The sequence below is a fragment of the Clinocottus analis genome, unplaced genomic scaffold (assembly GCF_023055335.1).
Source record: "Clinocottus analis isolate CAN_PGR_092001 unplaced genomic scaffold, fCliAna1.0.p SCAF_4, whole genome shotgun sequence".
Classification (NCBI taxonomy): Eukaryota; Metazoa; Chordata; class Actinopteri; order Perciformes; family Cottidae; genus Clinocottus; species Clinocottus analis.
In genome coordinates, this window is record NW_027176153.1 from 1,396,221 (window position 1) to 1,415,442 (window position 19,222).

General features: G+C 46.5%; 2 protein-coding genes across 5 annotated transcripts in view; both read right to left on the reverse strand.

Moving 5' to 3' along the window:
• Window positions 1-60: 60 nt before the first annotated feature.
• On the reverse strand, window positions 61-15,337 carry csf1b (colony stimulating factor 1b (macrophage)). 4 transcript variants are annotated; one of them, XM_068597949.1, is made up of 9 exons: window positions 15,168-15,337; window positions 13,510-13,629; window positions 13,357-13,419; window positions 13,108-13,278; window positions 12,016-12,220; window positions 11,792-11,928; window positions 647-690; window positions 520-554; window positions 61-415 (listed from the first exon to the last, which is right to left on the reverse strand). In XM_068597949.1, exons 1-8 carry the CDS (start codon window positions 15,207-15,209, stop codon window positions 521-523), a joined length of 816 nt encoding a protein of 271 aa, XP_068454050.1. In that variant the 5' UTR covers window positions 15,210-15,337; the 3' UTR covers window positions 61-415; window position 520. The 4 variants fall into 4 exon arrangements, 3 of the variants coding, with proteins under 3 accessions (XP_068454050.1, XP_068454051.1, XP_068454049.1); XM_068597950.1 differs by having other exon boundaries at window positions 61-554; window positions 13,510-13,623; XM_068597948.1 differs by having other exon boundaries at window positions 61-554.
• Window positions 15,338-17,015: 1,678 nt separating this feature from the next.
• Window positions 17,016-19,222, reverse strand: part of ren (renin) — an 8,515-nt gene continuing 6,308 nt past the window's right edge. Inside the window, 5 exon segments of the mRNA XM_068598070.1 lie at window positions 17,016-17,177; window positions 18,037-18,083; window positions 18,086-18,127; window positions 18,246-18,383; window positions 18,386-18,399. Of these exon segments, the coding sequence (XP_068454171.1) occupies window positions 17,016-17,177; window positions 18,037-18,083; window positions 18,086-18,127; window positions 18,246-18,383; window positions 18,386-18,399 (403 nt within the window).

Consider the following 19,222-nt stretch of genomic DNA (forward strand, 5'->3'; position numbering starts at 1 on the left):
GATTTACATCGTGGATTTGATATTGATGGAAGCTTTATTATCATCAATACAGTGGTTGAATAGTTGAGTCAAACTAATAAATAACTTGTGGAAATGTTTGGCAGACATCATTACAAACAGTTGGTTAACTGGTAGCTCATATTCAACATGTAGAACTAGTGTAAAAATAAAACTTTTTTTTTTGTGAAAAAGATATCTGCAATACATAACGCAACAAACATAATATACATACCATAATATTCAAAACGAGGCCTCCTCTTTGCTCTCAGTCAAAGACGAGCTTCTGAATAAAACGGCGAGCATGATACACGACACACAAAAAAACAACACTGATGAGAAAAACTTGTCCTCGGTGGAAAGAAAGCGCTCCGTCTGCAGCCGTGAGCTGGGCGCCGCCCGCCGAGAGAGACGGACACTGGAAACACAAGGAAGGGAAGATGGACGTGTGCAGCGGACTCAGGTGTGACGGATGAGGCGGCTGCAGCTGTTGGAAGCGTTATCCGGGTGAAGGGAACTCACGTTATTGCAGCTCCATGTCCGTGTCCTGCCGGCCTCTGCGTTGGTCCAGACGACAAAGGAATGCGTTAGAAAGACTTTCAACAAACCCGGAGAGACGGATCCTTCTGGCGGCCGTCGCTGCTCTTACCTTGAGTTCGTGTGTGATCTGGATCCGTGAGGGTTGTGAGATATCTGGTGTTGGAGAGAAAACACTTTAATGAAATGAAACATATTCACTTGAATCCATTTTCTTAAACTTTGAAGAAAGCACAGAAGAAAGAGTTCTGACTCAGAGTTGGAACATTCGGGGGAAACTAAGTGACGAGGCGGAAAAGGGGAACGCCGCTGGATTAGAAACACTTTGTTTTTTATTGGTGATTTATCACGTCTTCATCCAGCAAGCGACGGCTGTGCCTGTTGAACCGTACTGAATCTCCTCCACTGAGTAAACTCTAACGTTTTATGGACACTTCAAATGTTCAGCAGCGCGTCACAGTCAAAGAACCCGTTTTGGGTTATTAAGTTTCATTCAGCTATCCAAAACAGCTGATCCCGTTTCAGGGCGCTGGAGCCGATCCCAGCGGACGTTGGGCGAAGGCCCGGAAAGGTCGCCAGTATGTTATGTGTTCACACCAAAAGAGTTGAGAAATATGTGTGAAAAAGTGTTGCAAATATTCGCTTTTTTGCAAGTTAGATTTTTTATTTTATTCGCCCAACGCTAAAAGAGGACATGAAAACTGTTCTACAGGAACGTGACCGGGTCAGTTTAGGTTAGCTAGTGATGCTACGTGCTGCTAGCTACAGGAACGTGACCGGGTCAGTTGAGGTTAGCTAGTGAGGCTATGTGCTGCTAACTAAAGGAACGTGACCGGGTCAGTTCAGGTTAGCTAGTGATGCTACATGCTGCTAACTACAGGAACCATGACCGGGTCAGTTCAGGTTAGCTAGTGATGCTATGTGCTGCTAACTACAGGAACGTGACCGAGTCAGTTTAGGTTAGCTAGTGATGCTATGTGCTGCTAACTACAGGAACCATGACCGGGTCAGTTCAGGTTAGCTAGTGATGCTACGTGCTGCTAACTACAGGAACCATGACCGGGTCAGTTCAGGTTAGCTAGTGATGCTACGTGCTGCTAACTACAGGAACCATGACCGGGTCAGTTCAGGTTAGCTAGTGAGGCTATGTGCTGCTAGCTACAGGAACCATGACCGGGTCAGTTTAGGTTAGCTAGTGATGCTATGTGCTGCCCTTTCAACACTCTTTTGAAAAGTCTTTTCTGTTTCAGTGTCGCGTGTTATAATTTACATTTTTTTGTATTTTCATAAATCTCTTTATTGTTATTGCATGTTGAAATGAACTATAACTTATATCTTAACTTAAACTATTAAAATAAACAGAAGAGCAAATGAAGTCCTATTTTGACTGATCAAACAATAATGAAAAAGATGATAGTAACTAGTATAATAATAATAATAATAATAATAATAATAATAATAATAATAAACAAAGCAAAGTTACTGATTCAATATAAATATTGAGGAAAAAATGTTGCGAAGGCATTTAAATGTACAATAACAATGTGTACAATAAATATGGGATTGAAACAAATACTGAAAAAACACGGTGCGAAAACAAATATTATAAGGAGAAGCAGGAAAGAAAGAAGAAAAAAACAATATCAGGTAAATTGCACTGTGATGGGACTTCCATGTGTTTTGAGTTTCATAAACAGGCACATGTTTGGTCCATTACATCGTTATCGGCTTCCAGTCAGGATTAGACGTTAGCACTAGCTCGTAGCGTGGAGGTGGGCCGCAGGACCAGCTGAGGTCTCACAGCTGCTTTCATCTCTGGAATGAGGACTTGAGCTAAAGGGAGTCCTCGACTTTGCAGAAGGATTTCTCTTCTGACCTCTGCAAAGCAGAGCTGATCCCCGCTGACACTGGGCGAGACACGACACACACACACACACACACACACACACACACACCTTTGGGCAAATTAGACTTAGCGTTTAATCTGACCTGCACATTTTTTGGACCGTGGGACACGGACAGAACATGCAAACTCTAAACCAGCCGGGGTGGGGTTGGGTGGGGTTGGGTGGGGTGGAGTGGGAGGGTGGGGGTAACAGGATATTTGTCGCGAGTGGAGGTGACGAGGTGTCAGCGTTGCAGACTGGTGATGGAGAAGTATCGTACCAAAGGCTCAACGTGGTTGTGTTTGGAGGATAATTATCCTGCATCTGGCAACCCTGAGATCAGTCCACCAATGACAGCTCTCTCTACGTCAGAGCTAGAAGATGAACGTAAGATACCGTTTCACAACGTGGAAGAGCGTAATAACTAGTTAGTGAAAGACTCAGAGAAACACAAACATCACACGAGGTGAATCCCTGCCGGACGCATTTTTAGGTGTCAAAAATTGGACATGTCCAGGAAAAAGAGGACGTCTGGTCACTCTAGCGGACGCCATCTTGTTTATTTGCAACCAGAAGGGACACAAGAGGGTGAAGCTAGTACAACTTAACTCTTACTACATCTTAAGGCAATAATTAACTTTAATTCATTTAAAACGCAGTGATTTATGGTCTGTTTGACTCTAACAGACCATAATGTACTGAATGAACATCATGCTGTATAGAAGAAGACTAGAAACTAGAGATTGAGACATAAACTCATGTTTACAATGTTTACTGAGGGAATACATCAAGAGAGAAGTAGAGTCACTTGTATAGACTTCTATACAACCAGAGGAGTCGCCCCCTGGTGGTCAGGAGAGAGAATGCAGCTTTAACACATGAAGCATAGACTTCTATACAACCAGAGGAGTCGCCCCCTGGTGGTCAGGAGAGAGAATGCAGCTTTAACACATGAAGCATAGACTTCTATACAACCAGAGGAGTCGCCCCCTGGTGGTCAGGAGAGAGAATACAGCTTTAACACATGAAGCATAGACTTCTATACAACCAGAGGAGTCGCCCCCTGGTGGTCAGGAGAGAGAATGCAGCTTTAACACATGAAGCATAGACTTCTATACAACCAGAGGAGTCGCCCCCTGGTGGTCAGGAGAGAGAATACAGCTTTAACACATGAAGCATAGACTTCTATACAACCAGAGGAGTCGCCCCCTGGTTGTCAGGAGAGAGAATGCAGCTTTAACACATGAAGCATAGACTTCTATACAACCAGAGGAGTCGCCCCCTGGTGGTCAGGAGAGAGAATGCAGCTTTAACACATGAAGCATAGACTTCTATACAACCAGAGGAGTCGCCCCCTGGTGGTCAGGAGAGAGAATGCAGCTTTAACACATTAAGCATAGACTTCTATACAACCAGAGGAGTCGCCCCCTGGTGGTCAGGAGAGAGAAGCTTTAACACATGAAGCATAGACTTCTATACAACCAGAGGAGTCGCCCCCTGGTGGTCAGGAGAGAGAATGCAGCTTTAACACATGAAGCATAGACTTCTATACAACCAGAGGAGTCGCCCCCTGCTGGTCAGGAGAGAGAATGCAGCTTTAACACATGAAGCATAGACTTCTATACAACCAGAGGAGTCGCCCCCTGGTGGTCAGGAGAGATTACATTATAATAATTCCGTGAGCTGCTCATTATGACTCAGTGATTAAAACGTTTCAGAGGGTTTTTTTTGGCGACTTTTGAGGTCCTGCAATCTCATTTGATCGAAAAAAACGATTTTTGGCCTGAAGATGCTTGAACAGAGATCATTGCTTGTTTTTATTGAGATTATTGTTGCAGATTGTGACGCTTTTAGTCTTAATCTTTCTGAAGATGTGCAGTATTACTGTGTGGCATGATGGGAAGGCACCAAACATACAACAATAAAAAAAAACATGGGAGTCATTGTTTTGCTCAGACTTTTGGCTTTTGCAGAAAATAAGTAAAATCCTATTTTTTTTATTGGCCAGGAGTTGCATATTTGTTAGAGATGAAGGACAAGAGGGTCTGGCATTCATGTCAAGGTCATACGAGCTGTAGAGCACCTCGTAGAGGGATTACGAGACGTTGCAGCATCGGCTTCACTTTCCAGAGGTTGCCCTCGCTGTTAGAACATATACTGGGAAACAAATGAAGAGCAGCGACATACTCTGACCACAGAGCGGATTCATCTGAGAAGCATTACAAAACCACTGTGCATGCTAATCCCCAGCTCATTAAGTAACATATGTCCTAATCCAGGCTTCATGGTGAAACACTTCATCAACTGAGACAACCACGGGTCGAGTTGTTTCATACGCAACAAACAGAAACGCATCCGTCCAAAGTGGTGTGTTCAGACCGAGGCTTCCCACTTCCTCGTGCAGCATGTTAAGCCCTTGCATGTGTCTGTTCCCAACGCTAATCCCACAGGTGATGTTGATTAAAGTCAGAGAGGGTTCAGCACTCGAGCCTGAGGTTTTAAGGGGCAATTGGCAGGGCAACATATGCCCACGCTTTGTGGTGAACAGCAGGCAAGAAAGGAGAGGAAGCGAAAGAAGGCAATGAACAGGCGAGTTAACAACTACATTAAGCCCTTTATTGCAAAGAAAGCCCCTTTTTACAGCAGCCATTTTGACGCGGCCAGCCGGGTGCACACAGGTGTAACCCATCAAAGTAATTAGGATCCCGTTTAGTTCGACACATAAACGCTGCCGGTGCCGCTCCGCTAGACGCCGCTCTGGAAAACGCCTTCGCTCCTGGATTACGGACGACAATGGAAACGCCAGGTCTATGGCTGCGGAACGAGGTGCCGTGAAAGAGACGCAACAAATGCCGTCGGTTATATTTTGAGAAACAAAAGTGTTTGGCCTCGAGCAGCAGTGTCCTCTTTTAGCCGGTCCGCACCCAGACGCCTGTCGTACGCGGACCATGTGGACTCGTTCACAGGAGAAACGTGTACGATTTAAAGGCCCTCGCTGCAGCCCGTGCTTGGTTTGTCCCTTCCAGGCTGCCGTAGAAAGATGGCGGACTCTGTGAGGAGCATGTAGAAATAGTCTCATTCTGCAATCCTGGTTATTTACACACAGAGGAAGTTGTGAACATTATGTTCCCTTAATCCTGCACACGAACGTTCTTCATGTTACGTCAAAAGCAAAGTGAGTTTACGACAGAACGAGCCGGAGAGAAGCCCGTTTGTAACTTTATTTGCAGTCTGGCTTCGTGCCCTCTGACTTCAGGGAGGATTGGATTATGTTGCATCTTGTCGAGCTGTAATGGATTTTCTGTTCTGCGCTTCACTTTCCTCGTGTCATGCTCCTCATTCCAGTTTAGTGTTTCCTGATTCTCTGCTGGGCGTTCGCTTTGTGTGGACATTTTGTCTACACTTCTTCTTTTGGGGTTTAGGTTCCTTGTGGCCGATGCCCGCCCGTATACCTGCCTGCTTTTTGACAGGTCCTCACTTAAACTAATAGATTTACTGCGCACATCTGGCCGTCAGCTCTGCGGTCCGATCCCTCGCTGCCAGCGAAGTGCATTCACTGACAGTCAATGCATCACACGTCCTGCATGTTTTATACCAATGCAGAGCAGTCATTTCAATAAGCATGAGCACAATCAAAAACAAGGACTGATAGTCAAACGAAACCTGTGTGCTTGAGAGCTGCCGCGTGTCATTAGTGAGGACCCGTCCATGCATCAAGCTGTCAGCGGCTGTAGAGGAGCCATGTGTTTGCTGTTAACTCACCACCAGTGTGGAGGAGTGATGCAATTCAATGCAAAGAACGATCAGTCTGCATGTTCCTGCAGTTGCATCCCAAACTGCAGCACATGGCTGTCACCCAGTAGCAACATCAGAAGAATTAGTCCAGCAGCTGCTGCTGCTCGTTGCTTTTTAAATATATATTTATAAAGAGCAGAGTTCACCTCAAGAATCAATGAGACGTAGCTTCTTTAAAGTTTCCAAAGTAAACACAGGAATAGAGAGAATATCGTCTCATAACTGAGAGTCCAGCCAGAAGTCTTTAAACCGTTATCTCAGACTCCGATTTGGACTTTAAACGTCACATTGAATCAATCGCTTCGTCCGTCTGGAGCCATCTCAAAAACTAAAAAGCTTGCACGAATAAGAGACGCAATGTGCTCGCAAGGCCTAGAAAGCTGATCCACGCCTCTCACGCCCAGCAAATTATATCATTGCTGAGACCTGAACTAGAAACTACGACCGCATTACACCGGTTGTGAGATCCTTCCTCTGGCCTCCAGCCACTCAGAGAATTTACTTCAAAATATTGCAGCTCAGTCATAAATCACTGTGTTTCTGCTGCCAAATACATTCATGATTTGGCTTAAGCCACCTCGAAACTGTGAGGATCCTTCTGCTTGTTCAACCAAAACTCAGCGGAGACCCACTGCAATGAAGTCGACGACGACGTCAGACCAACGCAGACGTGGACGAAGACCTTCTTCACGTGAACATCTTGCTTCCACTCTGGACTAGAGATTGTTTATTGGGAGGTTTGCGCGGCTAGCGCCGCGCCGCCGTTAGCTCGAGCGCGTCAGCGGCGAGAGGAGCGACAGCTGTAAGTGAACTTCATGCTGAATGTAGATGTGGATGTTTAGTGCAACGTCTTACCTGTCCCCTCTTCCCAGGACGTTCAGGCTGCAGACGGGTCGAGCTGACAGAAAGAACTGGAGGAAGCGAGGAGGTAACGCTGCGTGTTGCTGTGTTCTTACTCTATGAAAGTTATGATTTACTTTATTTACAGGAGGGATAAATCAAAGTACATTAGTAGGGAGACTTTCTGGCGTGGGTACAATATGTGGGTGCACATATTTTGGTTGTATAGAGGCTGACCTTCCAGAAAGAAGATCTCATTGGTCACCAGGTGTTTATGAGGGGAGAGATTTAGAGGTTAATAAATAGAATCTGATCGAGTCTTTTCTTTTTTAAATGTGTGTGTGTGTGTGTTTGTCTGGGTTTCGATGGCGTGGTAATAGAGAGGTAACTTCCTTCGTCCACACTCCAGAGTACTGGGTGGAGGTGATGCACCTGGAAGATGCTCGCCCACCGCCAAGAAGAAGAAGAAGAAGAAGAAGAAGAAGAAGAAGAAGAAGAAGAAGAAGAAGAAGAAGAAGAAGAAGAAGAAGACGACGACGAGTGGAGACCGGCTGACCGTCGGTGTGACAACTAATAATAATAATAATAGTTTCAACCTGTATAGCGCTTTTCATAGTACACAAAGACGCTTTACACAATAACAGACGCAACAGAACACGAGCGTGAAGACAAGAGCAAACAAAAACAAGCAACAAAAGTTGGAAGAGGTGTGTTTTGAGGGCTTGTTTGAAGGATGGAGGGTGGAGCCTGGCGGAGGTGGATGGGAGGGCGCTCCAGAGGGGGGTGCAGCAGCTGAGAAGACCCTGTCGCCCCAGGTCTGCAGCTCAGTCCTGATGCTCTGTAGAGCGCTTGGACCGGCGGACCTGAGGCTACGGGTTGGGCGTGGAGGAGGTCAGCAAGGCAGGGAGGGGCAGGTTGTTTAGGGCTTTGTGGGTCATGAGAAGCAGACAACTGAACGATAAGAAAGACTTCATGAAGTTGCACCTGCACGGCCTTTTGACTCCTGACCAGCTCTTTGTCTGTACGGCCCGAGAGCTGAGTAGCATCCATCGCCTTCCACAGCAATGATGCGTCTCAATAGCTCAGTGTGTGTGTGTGTGTGTGTGTGTGTGTGTGTGTGTGTGTGTGTGGTGTCAGGTGTTGCCCAGCTTTGCACGAGGTGAGTTGTATTTTAAACGCTGCAAAAATGATTCTTGAAGCCCAGACTCTGGCGCAGGGCCGCGTGTCCATGAGTTTGGTCAAATAACTCACGTAAGTAAGTTGTAAATAAACTTTTTTTTCTTGTAACAAACCATATAATTGTGTTTGTCTCCATTAAATTGAACGCGGCGGCAGCAGCGGTCGTTGCAGACGTCGGTTACTTTTACAGTTATATGTAAGTAATTGTGCGTCTGAATGTAAATATTTTCTTTTCTTCTGCACTTCCATGTTCTTTGCATTGGTTTACTTTTACATTTTTCTCTCACGTGTCTGTACGTTCACACTTTTAAAAACGTCTTTTGCCCTTGCTGTATTTTATGACCCTGTAAAGCTCGTTAATCGGCTCTGGCGTATTAAATAAAGTTACCTTGGCTTTCCCCGAATTTGTTATTATTTGAAACAGAAGCTGATGGTGCCAAAAAGCCCCGAAAAGGAAAAAGAGCAGAAATGCACTCATTTCTACATGCCAGCTTTTCTCTTTTTGCACATGCTGGGTGTTTACCAGCCAGGGAGGGCTGGTCCTCGGCACGGCTAAACATTCCCAGATTGCCAGATAGTTTGACTTCTTTACAGGTTATTAGCTTGTGAGGAGCGATGTGCTGCAGAAACATACGCGAGAGCCCAACACCTTATGAACAAATGGCAGGTTTTGATTCACGAAGCCTGGCTTTCCACCTGCAGCTGTTGGGCTTGTGATTTATTGGCTTCTTCAGCTCTTTGTATTTGGACATAAAAGCTTTGCTGGCTGCATTATTCATTTTGCGAAATGGAGGTGTTTAAATATGGAGTTATGTTTTTTATGACATCAGCTACATGAATTAGGATAAATGTGGATTGAAAATCACTGCTTGAACTGAGTAACTCATACATTATGGACCTGGACAGGATCAAAAGTATAAGTACACACATGAGACGGGAATAAACTGCAGCTGCTGCTATTTCAGTTTTTACTTTTTTTGAATGTTGGCCCTTATGAATAATTTACCGGATAGGAATGCTCATAACAAATAAATAACATAACATCGCCTTTACCTCCGTTTCGTTCTCTCCGCCATCAGGTTCCTGCTTCTAGCGATGAAGCTGCTAGCATAAATATTCTAATGACATTTGCCTAAATAAAGACGTTGGCGGCTACGAGTCCTGCTGTTGTTGTACTTTCCTGCAGCTCGTACCACTGAGCGTCATAAAATACTGCTGTTATTTATCATTTCTATGCAGACGACACCCAGAACTATCTTTAAAAAACATCTAGTTCCAGAAAAGATCTTTCTTGTTTTTATTGCTCGTAGGCAGGAGCACAGGAATGCACTCCCTACCGGCCTCCCAATGAAACCATCCAGACTCTTAACCAATCGCTTCTGCTCGAACGCTTACAAACACTTCTCTCAAATCATTAGATCCCACTGGCTTCAAGCTGAAGGTAAAATGGATTTTAAGACCCTGCTTATTGTCTCTAAGTCACTCGATGGTCTGGCCAAGAAATATATATAGAAATGTACACGATGGTCTGGTTGAGAGCTGGATTCTGATTAACCTGCAGGTTGTCCATTACGTCCTGATGACGGACACTTACTAGATGGTTCCAGTAAAGCCGACTGTTCACTATTCTAAAAGAATGAGCTGGCTACGTTTTATATATACAAAAAAATACATTTGAATATGCTATTACACAACAATGAGAGTATTTTGTCAGTGCCTCGTCCTCTCAAGACGACAGATATCAGCTGCGACGTACCGGCTTCACCTTCCGACTTCGCCCGGCAGAACATATGTTCTCTTCTCTGACGGAAATGTTAAGACTGATGTGGTCACAACCGGGCGTGAGACATGGACTGCCTTGTTGTTAAACATCAAATCATAATTACTTTTTGTCAACGTTAGCCGCACGCAATGCTACTGACTTTCAATCTTGCTAGCGAAAAGTTTGCGCTATGCTAGCGTTGTGTTTATCAACATTTTTTTGTATAAATATTGGTAATTATTTGGAGACAATGGTTTGATTAGATAGCCAAGTTGTCTTGTTAAACATATTGTATAATCATATTTAACGTGTGTCAACTGTATGCAAAGTTATTGACTTTAAATCTTGCTAGCGTAAAGTTTGCGCTATGCTAGCGCTGTGTTTATCAACATTGTTTTGAATAAATATTGGTAATTATTTGGAGACAATGACTTGACTGGATAGCTAAGTTGTCTTGTTGAACATTATCAAATTGTATTTAATGTGTCAACTGTTTGCAAAGTTATTGACTTTAAATCTTGCTAGCGTAAAGTTCGCGCTATGCTAGCGTTGTGTTTATCAACATTTGTTGTATAAATATTGGTAATTATTTGGAGACAATGGTTTGATTAGATAGCTAAGTTGTCTTGTTAAACATATTGTATAATCATATTTAACGTGTGTCAACTGTACGCAAAGTTATTGACTTTAAATCTTGCTAGCGTAAAGTTCGCGCTATGCTAGCATTGTGTTTATCAATTTGTTTAATCTTTGTAGTTATTTGGAGACAATGACTTGACTGGATAGCTAAGTTGTCTTGTTAAACATTATCAAATTATATTTAATGTGTCAACTGGAGGCAAAGTTATTGACTTTGAATCTTGCTAGCGTATCGTTAGCTCGTAGCCGACCCTAAAGGGTTCCACGAGCTAAAATAACTGGAACTAGCTTCAGGTGGTGTGTGAGGGCCGTCCTATTGGCTGCAGCGGCGAACAACATTTCCGCTGCATGAGCTCTTTACAGGATGTAATGATTGTTCCAGGTGTCAGCAAACCATTGCCAGCTAACAGGATGACTTGATTGGGAAAAAATGGTTCTGGCCTCCATTTGTCTGTTAATGAACACCTTATTAGAACAATATTCCTTATTTGTGGGATTATGACACTGTTTAAGTTTTAAGTAGTAACAAAACATATTTGTATTTCATTTTTTCTTGTAGACGTGTACGCTTCTTGCTTCCACCGCCTGGAAAGTTCTTTGAGTGACGCCTGTGTATGATTATGTGCTAAATTGTGCTTTTTGAGCGGCGTATCGCAGATCTGTTTTTGGTTTGTCACTTCCCAGAAATCCAGTATCGGCGCCTTTGATTATTTCCTGGATAAGTCACCACAGACACCTGGTCTGAGGAACTGAAAGTCCCAGGGCTTTCACTCCAGCGGGTCATCGGCTTCTTCACCATTGTCTTGCCATAATTGTTTTAATTACGATAACAAGTTCAAAAAGAACAGTTTGTGACTATCTTAAGTAATAGCCTCAACAGCCCTAAATCCGACATTACGCATACATGCAATCATTTGTATTGTGAGTCTTTTGTGCACGTGTTGATGGAAAAATAGTCTTTCTGCTTTCCCCGGGGAAGTCCAGTCCGTACTTTAATGAGTTCAGCGTTCGCCGGCGAGAGGGCGAGGTGCTTCTGCAAGAGCGAGAGTCACCGAGCGCACCGGCCGGCTGCCGAGGCCGACTGGAGCGCACCGACACTTGAATGCGCGGCGGCTCGACTTCATGCGGACAATCGACAGAACAAAAGAGCGCGTACCTTTTGCGTGATGAAACAGTAGAGGGTGAGCGTCAGTAGCAGTCCTCCGCAGATGGAGACCAGGATTAAGCCGAGGATGTACAGGTCTCTGATCGGTCTTCTCTGCGAGGCCTTCGCCGAACTCCTGCCATAACTGTCTGTAGAGAATGACACCAATGCCGTGATCTCAGAGAACTTTGCGCCTCTGCGTCGCACGTTTCTTTTCGCGGAAAGAGGTTTCCCACCTGTGAAATGTTGCGTGGTGGACTCTGCGTACAGCTCCGTGGTGGAGCCGAACGTCTCTTCCGTGTACTCGTCCTGGCATCGCCAGTCCACCGGCGCGTCGCTCGTCGTCACCAGCTCCCAGTAGACGGACAGCACGTCCGAGGCCCTCTGCAGCGCCTCCGAGGTGGACCCCCTGTGGAGGATCTCGAAGCTCTCCGGCTTGTCCTGCGGCAGAGTCCCAGAAACACACTTAAAGATGGTCACCCGCCTCGGGCGTCGCAGATTTATACAGACAAATGTTCAGGTTCTCCTCAAGTTCTCTCAAGAACATCCTTCACTTCTAGGAACAAGAACAGACCTGAGAGTTTCACATGGAAGTTCTCTCTTTCTGGACATTTTGAGAGTTTAATGAACTTTGATGTGAAGCTCCAGATCCTCAACCAGCTCAAAGGAAGAAGTTTTAGAGCTTCTCTCTCCAGCAGAGCTGTTTTCAGCTGTGTGACATCACTGCACAAGGGCTTTCAAGGGCTTTCAAGGGTTTTTTATGGGTTTCAATGGTTTTCAAGGGTTTTTAAGGGTTTTCTATGGTTTTCAGGGGTCTTCAATGGGTTTTTCAATGGTTTTCATGTTTTTTAAAGAGTTTTTTTTATGTTTTCAATGGGTTTTCAACGGTTTTCATGTTTTTTTAAGAGTTTTTTAAATGATTTTTAGGGGTTTTCAACGGGGTTTTAAGGGTTTCCAATGGTTTGTATGTTTTATAAAGGTTTTCAAGGTTTTTTTAAAAGGGTTTTTAAGGGTTTTCTATCCTCCATTAGTCTTCTAAGGCAATGATAAACACAATGTACCATCAGAACCCTGATAGCTGCTGGAAATGAGCCTCTATACACGATGTAGATGTTTCATTAAGAACCAGACGTTTCACCTCCAATAGTCTTTCACCACATTAACAATGTACAGAGAGTATTTATGATTCATTTACTGTTATCTTCATTGAACAAAACTGTGCTTTTCTTTGTAAAATAAGGACATCTCTACGTGACCCCAGACGTTTGAGCGGCGGTGTATTTCCTTCACTGTTGGTTTCGTGATGTAACGTCCCGTCTGGCTCTCACCTCGACCTCTTCGTTTATCTGCGGCACGCATTTCTGAGAGTAGATGTTGAGCACCAGCGCCCTGAGGGACTGGACGTAGCCGTCGTTGACTGAGCCCCGGCTGTATTTGAAGTGCGTGGTGAGCAGCTCCAGGATCCAGGGCAGCGCCGCCTTCACGAAGCAACACTTGCTCTGTGAAGACACAACACCGGGTCATGGACCAGAAGGCACACAGGATGGAAAGATGGAGGGTGACTGAAGCTACCTTACCAAACTTCTCCGTTCTACGAATGTGTAGGTTATCGTGCAGCCGCTCCTCAACTGGTTATCCATCTGCAGAGACAGTAAAGGAGGAGGCGGGTTGTTCATCTGCAGGACCGCCACTTTGTTCATCGAATGTGTTTCCAATGTCTCAACGCCTACCAGATGCCGGACTGTCAGCAGGTGCTCCCTGGTGATGGAGTGTCTGCATGGACCGGGGACCTCAGCCATGGTGAGGGGGAAGCTCAGGAACATAAGTACACACAGACACTTTACCTGCAACTAACACAAGCACGCGTTACACCTCCCAGGCTTTCCTCCGCTCGCTGCTCCTCCACCGACCGAGAGCGCCGCCGCGTTGCTTTCTCACCGGGCGGAGGAAAAAATAAAAAGAGCAGCGCTTCCACAGAGAAAGAAATACTTGACAAACATCCGCTGGAGTAGATTTTTGCACGACAAAAACAAAAGAAAATTGAGGAATGCTCTCAAACCACCAAGTCAACCATGAGGCATCCTGAAGTTAACCATTTCAATATGACAGCTCTCCACATGGGAGTGTCTCTCTCTCTCTCTCTCTCGCTCTACTTTTCACTTTTCTCTCCCTACTTGTGATCATCGTGTCTTCGTAGAAAGCCTTTCTTATGAATCATTTTACAAGGAGAGTCGGCGTCGATGCGAACCTGGAAGGAATGTCCAGCTGATTGTGCCAGCAGAGTTTAACACTAAGCACACAAACACTTTCTCCCTTCGGCCTCCACAGGAACTCCGGCTCCGTTTCAGTGACAACACCTCCGCGTCCAGCCGGCCGTCCTGCTCCTGGACGCGGGGGAACGTGTCGGGTTTCCAGCTCCACGCGGCCTCCTCCGCTGCGAGGCTGCATGACTGATGTGCAAATGACCTCAGAGGAACCGAGGCTGAGTTACATGAACGGCTTCGTGGTCAAACACTGCCCTCTACCACGCAGAGGAAGCCGTGGAGACGCTTCCCCGCCGCTGATGATGCTGCTGCTACCGAGCACCTTCTGGCAGCCGCGGCGCTGCAATGGGATCCAGATGGACTTAATGCTCCTATTGAAGATTGAAACATGGTGACAAGCACATGTTCCTCAAACTGCAGGGAAAACCAGTCCGCACTGGAAAGTATTCTCCTTTTCAAACCCCCCGGCTCATTTAAACGGTTTCTGCAACAAACTCTGCAGATAAAACGCCAGCAGAAGCAAATAAAAGCAAATGAAAGTGATTTATTTATTGCTCAATTAACATGGGAGAGGGCGAGAGACACCGGAGAGGGTTCTTTTCACGCCGGCGGGGTCGAGGAGTCTTCCTACAGCCTCGCTGCGCTTTACGCCTCGTGAAACAGAAGATGTAGGCTGTTGTGTGCGTTGCCGTGATTGTGTGTCACCGTTTGCCATAAAATCTGAAATCTGCAAATTTCCCGCTGGGACCCGTGAAGGTAAAGAGAGAAGAAAAAAAGCTGCTCCATCTTTGTTTGAACTATCAGAGCAGATTAAAAACAATAATCTGGTTAAAGTGGCATTTAACAGAACGTAAAAAAAAAAAGGAATAAAAAGTGATTCCCAAAGTAAAACTAGTGGAAAGACAATCCAGCAGGATCCCCATGATGGATGCTAATCAAATGAATGTAATCTAATACAAATATTAATGCGATTGTGATGCGCTCCGTGCAAGAGCACATGATGCCAATGTCACATGACTCTGCTGCATGTAGGTCAGAAGAAAAGAAATAAAGCAACAAGAAAAAGAGCAGAAAAAGCCTCCAACGCCGACTCTGAGCTCTGCAGAGTGCGAGCGCTCTCCTACCTCAGCTTTGCTCTGGATCAGGGTTGACACAAGGACGGTCATCTGGTACGTGTTTGACAGTGGAAAACACCCGAGTCCTCTGTCACACACATCGAAGCACAGAGATCCTGGTCATGTAGTCGGCTCCGGCGTGGAGGAAACCTGCCGCTGTGTCATGCGCTGCTGCTCTGAGAGGCATCGCCCGACGGCTGCTCCTGCAGAGAGAGTTCAGAGGCAGCCGGCTGACAGACAGCCCTCTTTAGAGACCTCCCACCTCTCCACCGGTTGAGTAAAACACACGGCCCGGGGTCCAGGATATGCAGAGTGACAGGATATGCAGATCCACGGCGTCGGCGGGGGTTTTTATTTGTTGGTTTTTACTCGACACCTCCTTTTAGGGAACTATTAAAAGAGATAAACGCTCGCGGGAGCTCGACGTCAGCGCTGATGACATCTGTTCTGCTTTCAGGGATTCGGTCCCATGGAGGTGATTTGCATTTTACAAAACTGGAGGAACCGCTTTGACAGAGAGCTCTGCGGGGCTGGGTTTAACCGACAGAAAGTTACAGGTTACTCTGCACAATTAAGCCTGCGATCTGTCTTCTAAAACCTCTGCAGGAATTCATTTGTGCAGCCGCGATGGAGGGAGGCCGCGGCGCGCACAGACAATGCAGAGGGAGGAAGACCTTTGACCCTTCGGGAATTCAGTTGGTGGACTTCCTTGCCAGGAGGCAGATGAGACGCTCGATATCGTTTCCTCGACTGCTTCTCGCTGACTCGTTGCTCTCGGCGGGAGGCCGAGCGGCTCCAGCCCGACCGACGGGACCCCACACGGGAAGTCGTATTATCTGATTAATTATCCTGAAATGATGAGAGGGAAAGCCCCGCTGTTATGAACAATACACGCAGGATGATGGACGACGTGAGCGGTTATATAAACACCAGCGACTGTTGCGCAACACAACACCGCGCCAAGATGTTGAAAACAGACGCTTGATTGACAGGTTGGGATCTTTTCCCAATCTTTTCTTCCAGAAAGAATCTTTTCCCACAAAAAGATTCAAGTCATTTGTTGAACAAATATTTGGCAGAAGTAATATATATATATTTATATATGTTGTGTAACGTGGAGGTTAATCTGGTTGGTCTCCAACAAGAATAACTCTCCTGACATCTGCAAGAGATGTTTTTCTGCTGCAGCGGTTTGAACGCCGCTGATGAAACGCCAGACAGATCCTCCCTCGCCGCCGGCTGCCAGCACCTCAAATCCCAAACAGACAATGGCGGCGAGGAAAGGACTCCATCACCGGAGACGACGGGACTCTCAGACTAAAACCCTTCAAACCCCAAAATACACTGCAGAGAAACAACGTAATGCCAGACCACAGCTCACTAAACACAGTGCCACACACACACACACACACACACACACACACACACACACACACACCACGCCGGCGTGCTGCTGCTTGTTTCAGGCGACTCATGTGGACCGGTTCCTACAAACAATGTTCCATATTTCACGTGACGGCTGATTCAATCATCTTTCAGTCAAGAAGGAAGTCACATTTAATCCCAGTAACGAGTTTATTCTGGTTCATGTCGATGCAACGCGGCTGTGTGACGCTGTGGTCACACACACACACACACACACACACACACACATTTGCTGGAAAATACTTATAAATAATGACAAAAAACAAAAAGGTGAGAAGTGCAGAGTATCAGAGAAGCAGGAAGACAAACTGAAGATCTTAACGTGCTCGAAAGTGTTTACACAACAGATGTGCTCGTGTCTGGAGGGGAGGAGAGAGAGAGAGAGAGAGAGAGAGAGAGAGAGAGAGAGAGAGAGAGTTTTGGGGCGTCCCGTCACACCGCCGTGGCGAACCCGATGCGGTTGCTGCGGCGGTCGAACTCGGTGTAGTAGCGGGCGATGAAGTTTGCTCCCAGGATCCACACGGGGCCCCGAGGGGGCGGGACATCCAGACCCCTGAAGGTCACGATGCACACCTCACCTTCCACCTGCGACTGCTGCAGGGGGGGGGGGGGGGGGGGGGGAGAGAGGAGAGGAGATAAGAGAAGAGGAGATAAGAGAAAGACAAGAGCGGAGGAGAGAGGAGAGGAGATAGGGGGAGAGACGAGAGAGAGGAGAGAGAGGAGAGGAAAGGTGAGAGGAGAGAAGAGAGAGGAGAGGAGAGAGGAGACAAAGGAGAGGAGAGGAGAGAGAGGAGAGGAGGAGAGAGAGGAAAGGAAAGGAGAGAGGAGAGAAGAGAGAGGAGAGGATGAGAGGAAGAGAGAGAAGAGAGGAAAGGAGAGAAGAGAGAGGAGAGGAAAGGTGAGAGGAGAGAAGAGAGAGGAGAGGAGAGAGGAGACAAAGGAGAGGAGAGGAGAGAGAGGAGACGAGGAGAGAGAGAGGAAAGGAAAGGAGAGAGGAGAGAAAAGAGAGAGAAGAGAAAGAGGAAATGAGAGGAGGAGCCTGTCATCACTGACACTCAAAGTTTTTTCTTGAGGAAGGATAATAATAATAATAATAATAATAATAATAATAATAATAATAATATAATAATAATAATAACTTATTCATGGAGACTTTTAAACACAGGCTCACAAAGTGATTTCACAGAAATGCGAATCATAAACACGACAAACAAAAAAATACATTGAACACAACAAACAAACAAACAAACAAACAAACAAACAAAGAGCCGAAATAGAAACAGAACTGTAGAAAACAAATACACAAAATATACAAACAAAACCGTCCAAGAACGGCACAAAAGTTGACGAACAAAGGATGAGGCTACGTGTGTGTGTGTGTTGTGTGTGTGTGTGTGTGTGTGTGTGTGTGGTGTGTGTGTGTGTGAGTGTGTGTGTGTGTGTGCTTACCCACAGATGTAGTCTCGTGGGTGAGAGCGTACTCGTGGCCTCCGAGGTGAAGCTGACGCTCGGCAGCGACTTCACCGAGTCACAGCTGACTTGTACTGTGAGGACAGAGCGGCGGCGTGAGGGGGCGGGGCTTACGGGGCGTCACCAACCTTTACAGATATACACGTGTGTGTGTGTGTGTGTGTGTGTGTGTGTGTGTAACGTGTGTGGGACGTGTGTGAGTCGTTACTCCGCTCTCGTCCAGCTGCGCTCCGATGGTCTTCATCAGAGCCGACACGGAGGAGGCGGGCCTGTGATGTAGAGAGCCGGTGTCAATCACAGCCGTGCAGCCCGACGCACAGAAATGCATCCCATCCCTACAGACACACTGGGAGGGAGGGAGGAGGAAAGGAAGGGAGGGAGGGAAGGAGGGAGGGAGGGAGGAAAGAAGGAAAGGAGGTAGGGAAGAAAGGGAGGGAGGAGTGAGGAGGGAGGAGGGAGGAAGGAGGAAGAAGAAAGGAGGGAAGAAGGATAGAGGGTGGAAGAAAGGGAGGGAGGGAGGGAGGAAGAAAGGGAGGGAGGGATGGAAGAGGAAGGAGGGAGGAGAGAAAGGAAGGGAGGGAGGGAAGGAGGAGGGAGGAAAGAAGGAAAGGAGGGAGGAAGAAAGGGAGGGAGGAAGAAAGGAGGGAAGGAAGGAAAGGAGGGAGGAAGAAAGGGAGGAGGAAAGAAGGAAAGGAGGGAGGAAGAAAGGGAGGGAGGGATGGAAGGAGGAAGAAGGAAAGAGTGAGGAGGGAAGGGAGGGAGGAAAGAAGGGAGGGGAGGGAGGGAGGAAGAAGGAAAGGAGGGAGGAAGAAAGGGAGGGAGGAAGAAAGGAGGGAAGAAGGAAAGGAGGGAGGAAGAAAGGGAGGGAGGGATGGAAGAGGGAAGAAGGAAAGGAGGGAGGAGGGGAAGGGAGGGGAGGAAAGAAGGAGGGAGGGAGGGAGAAAGAAGGAAGGAGGGAGGAAGAAAGGGGGAGGAAGAAAGAGGGAAGAAGGAAAAGGAGGGAGGAAAGAAAGGGAGGGAGGGATGGAGGAGGGAGAAGGAAAGGAGGGAGGAAGAAAGGGAGGGAGGTTGAAGGAGGAAGATGAGAAGGAGGGAGGTGGGAAGGGAGGGAGGAAAGAAGGAGGGAGGGAGGGATGGGAGAAAAGAACGGAAAGGAGGGAAGGAAGAAA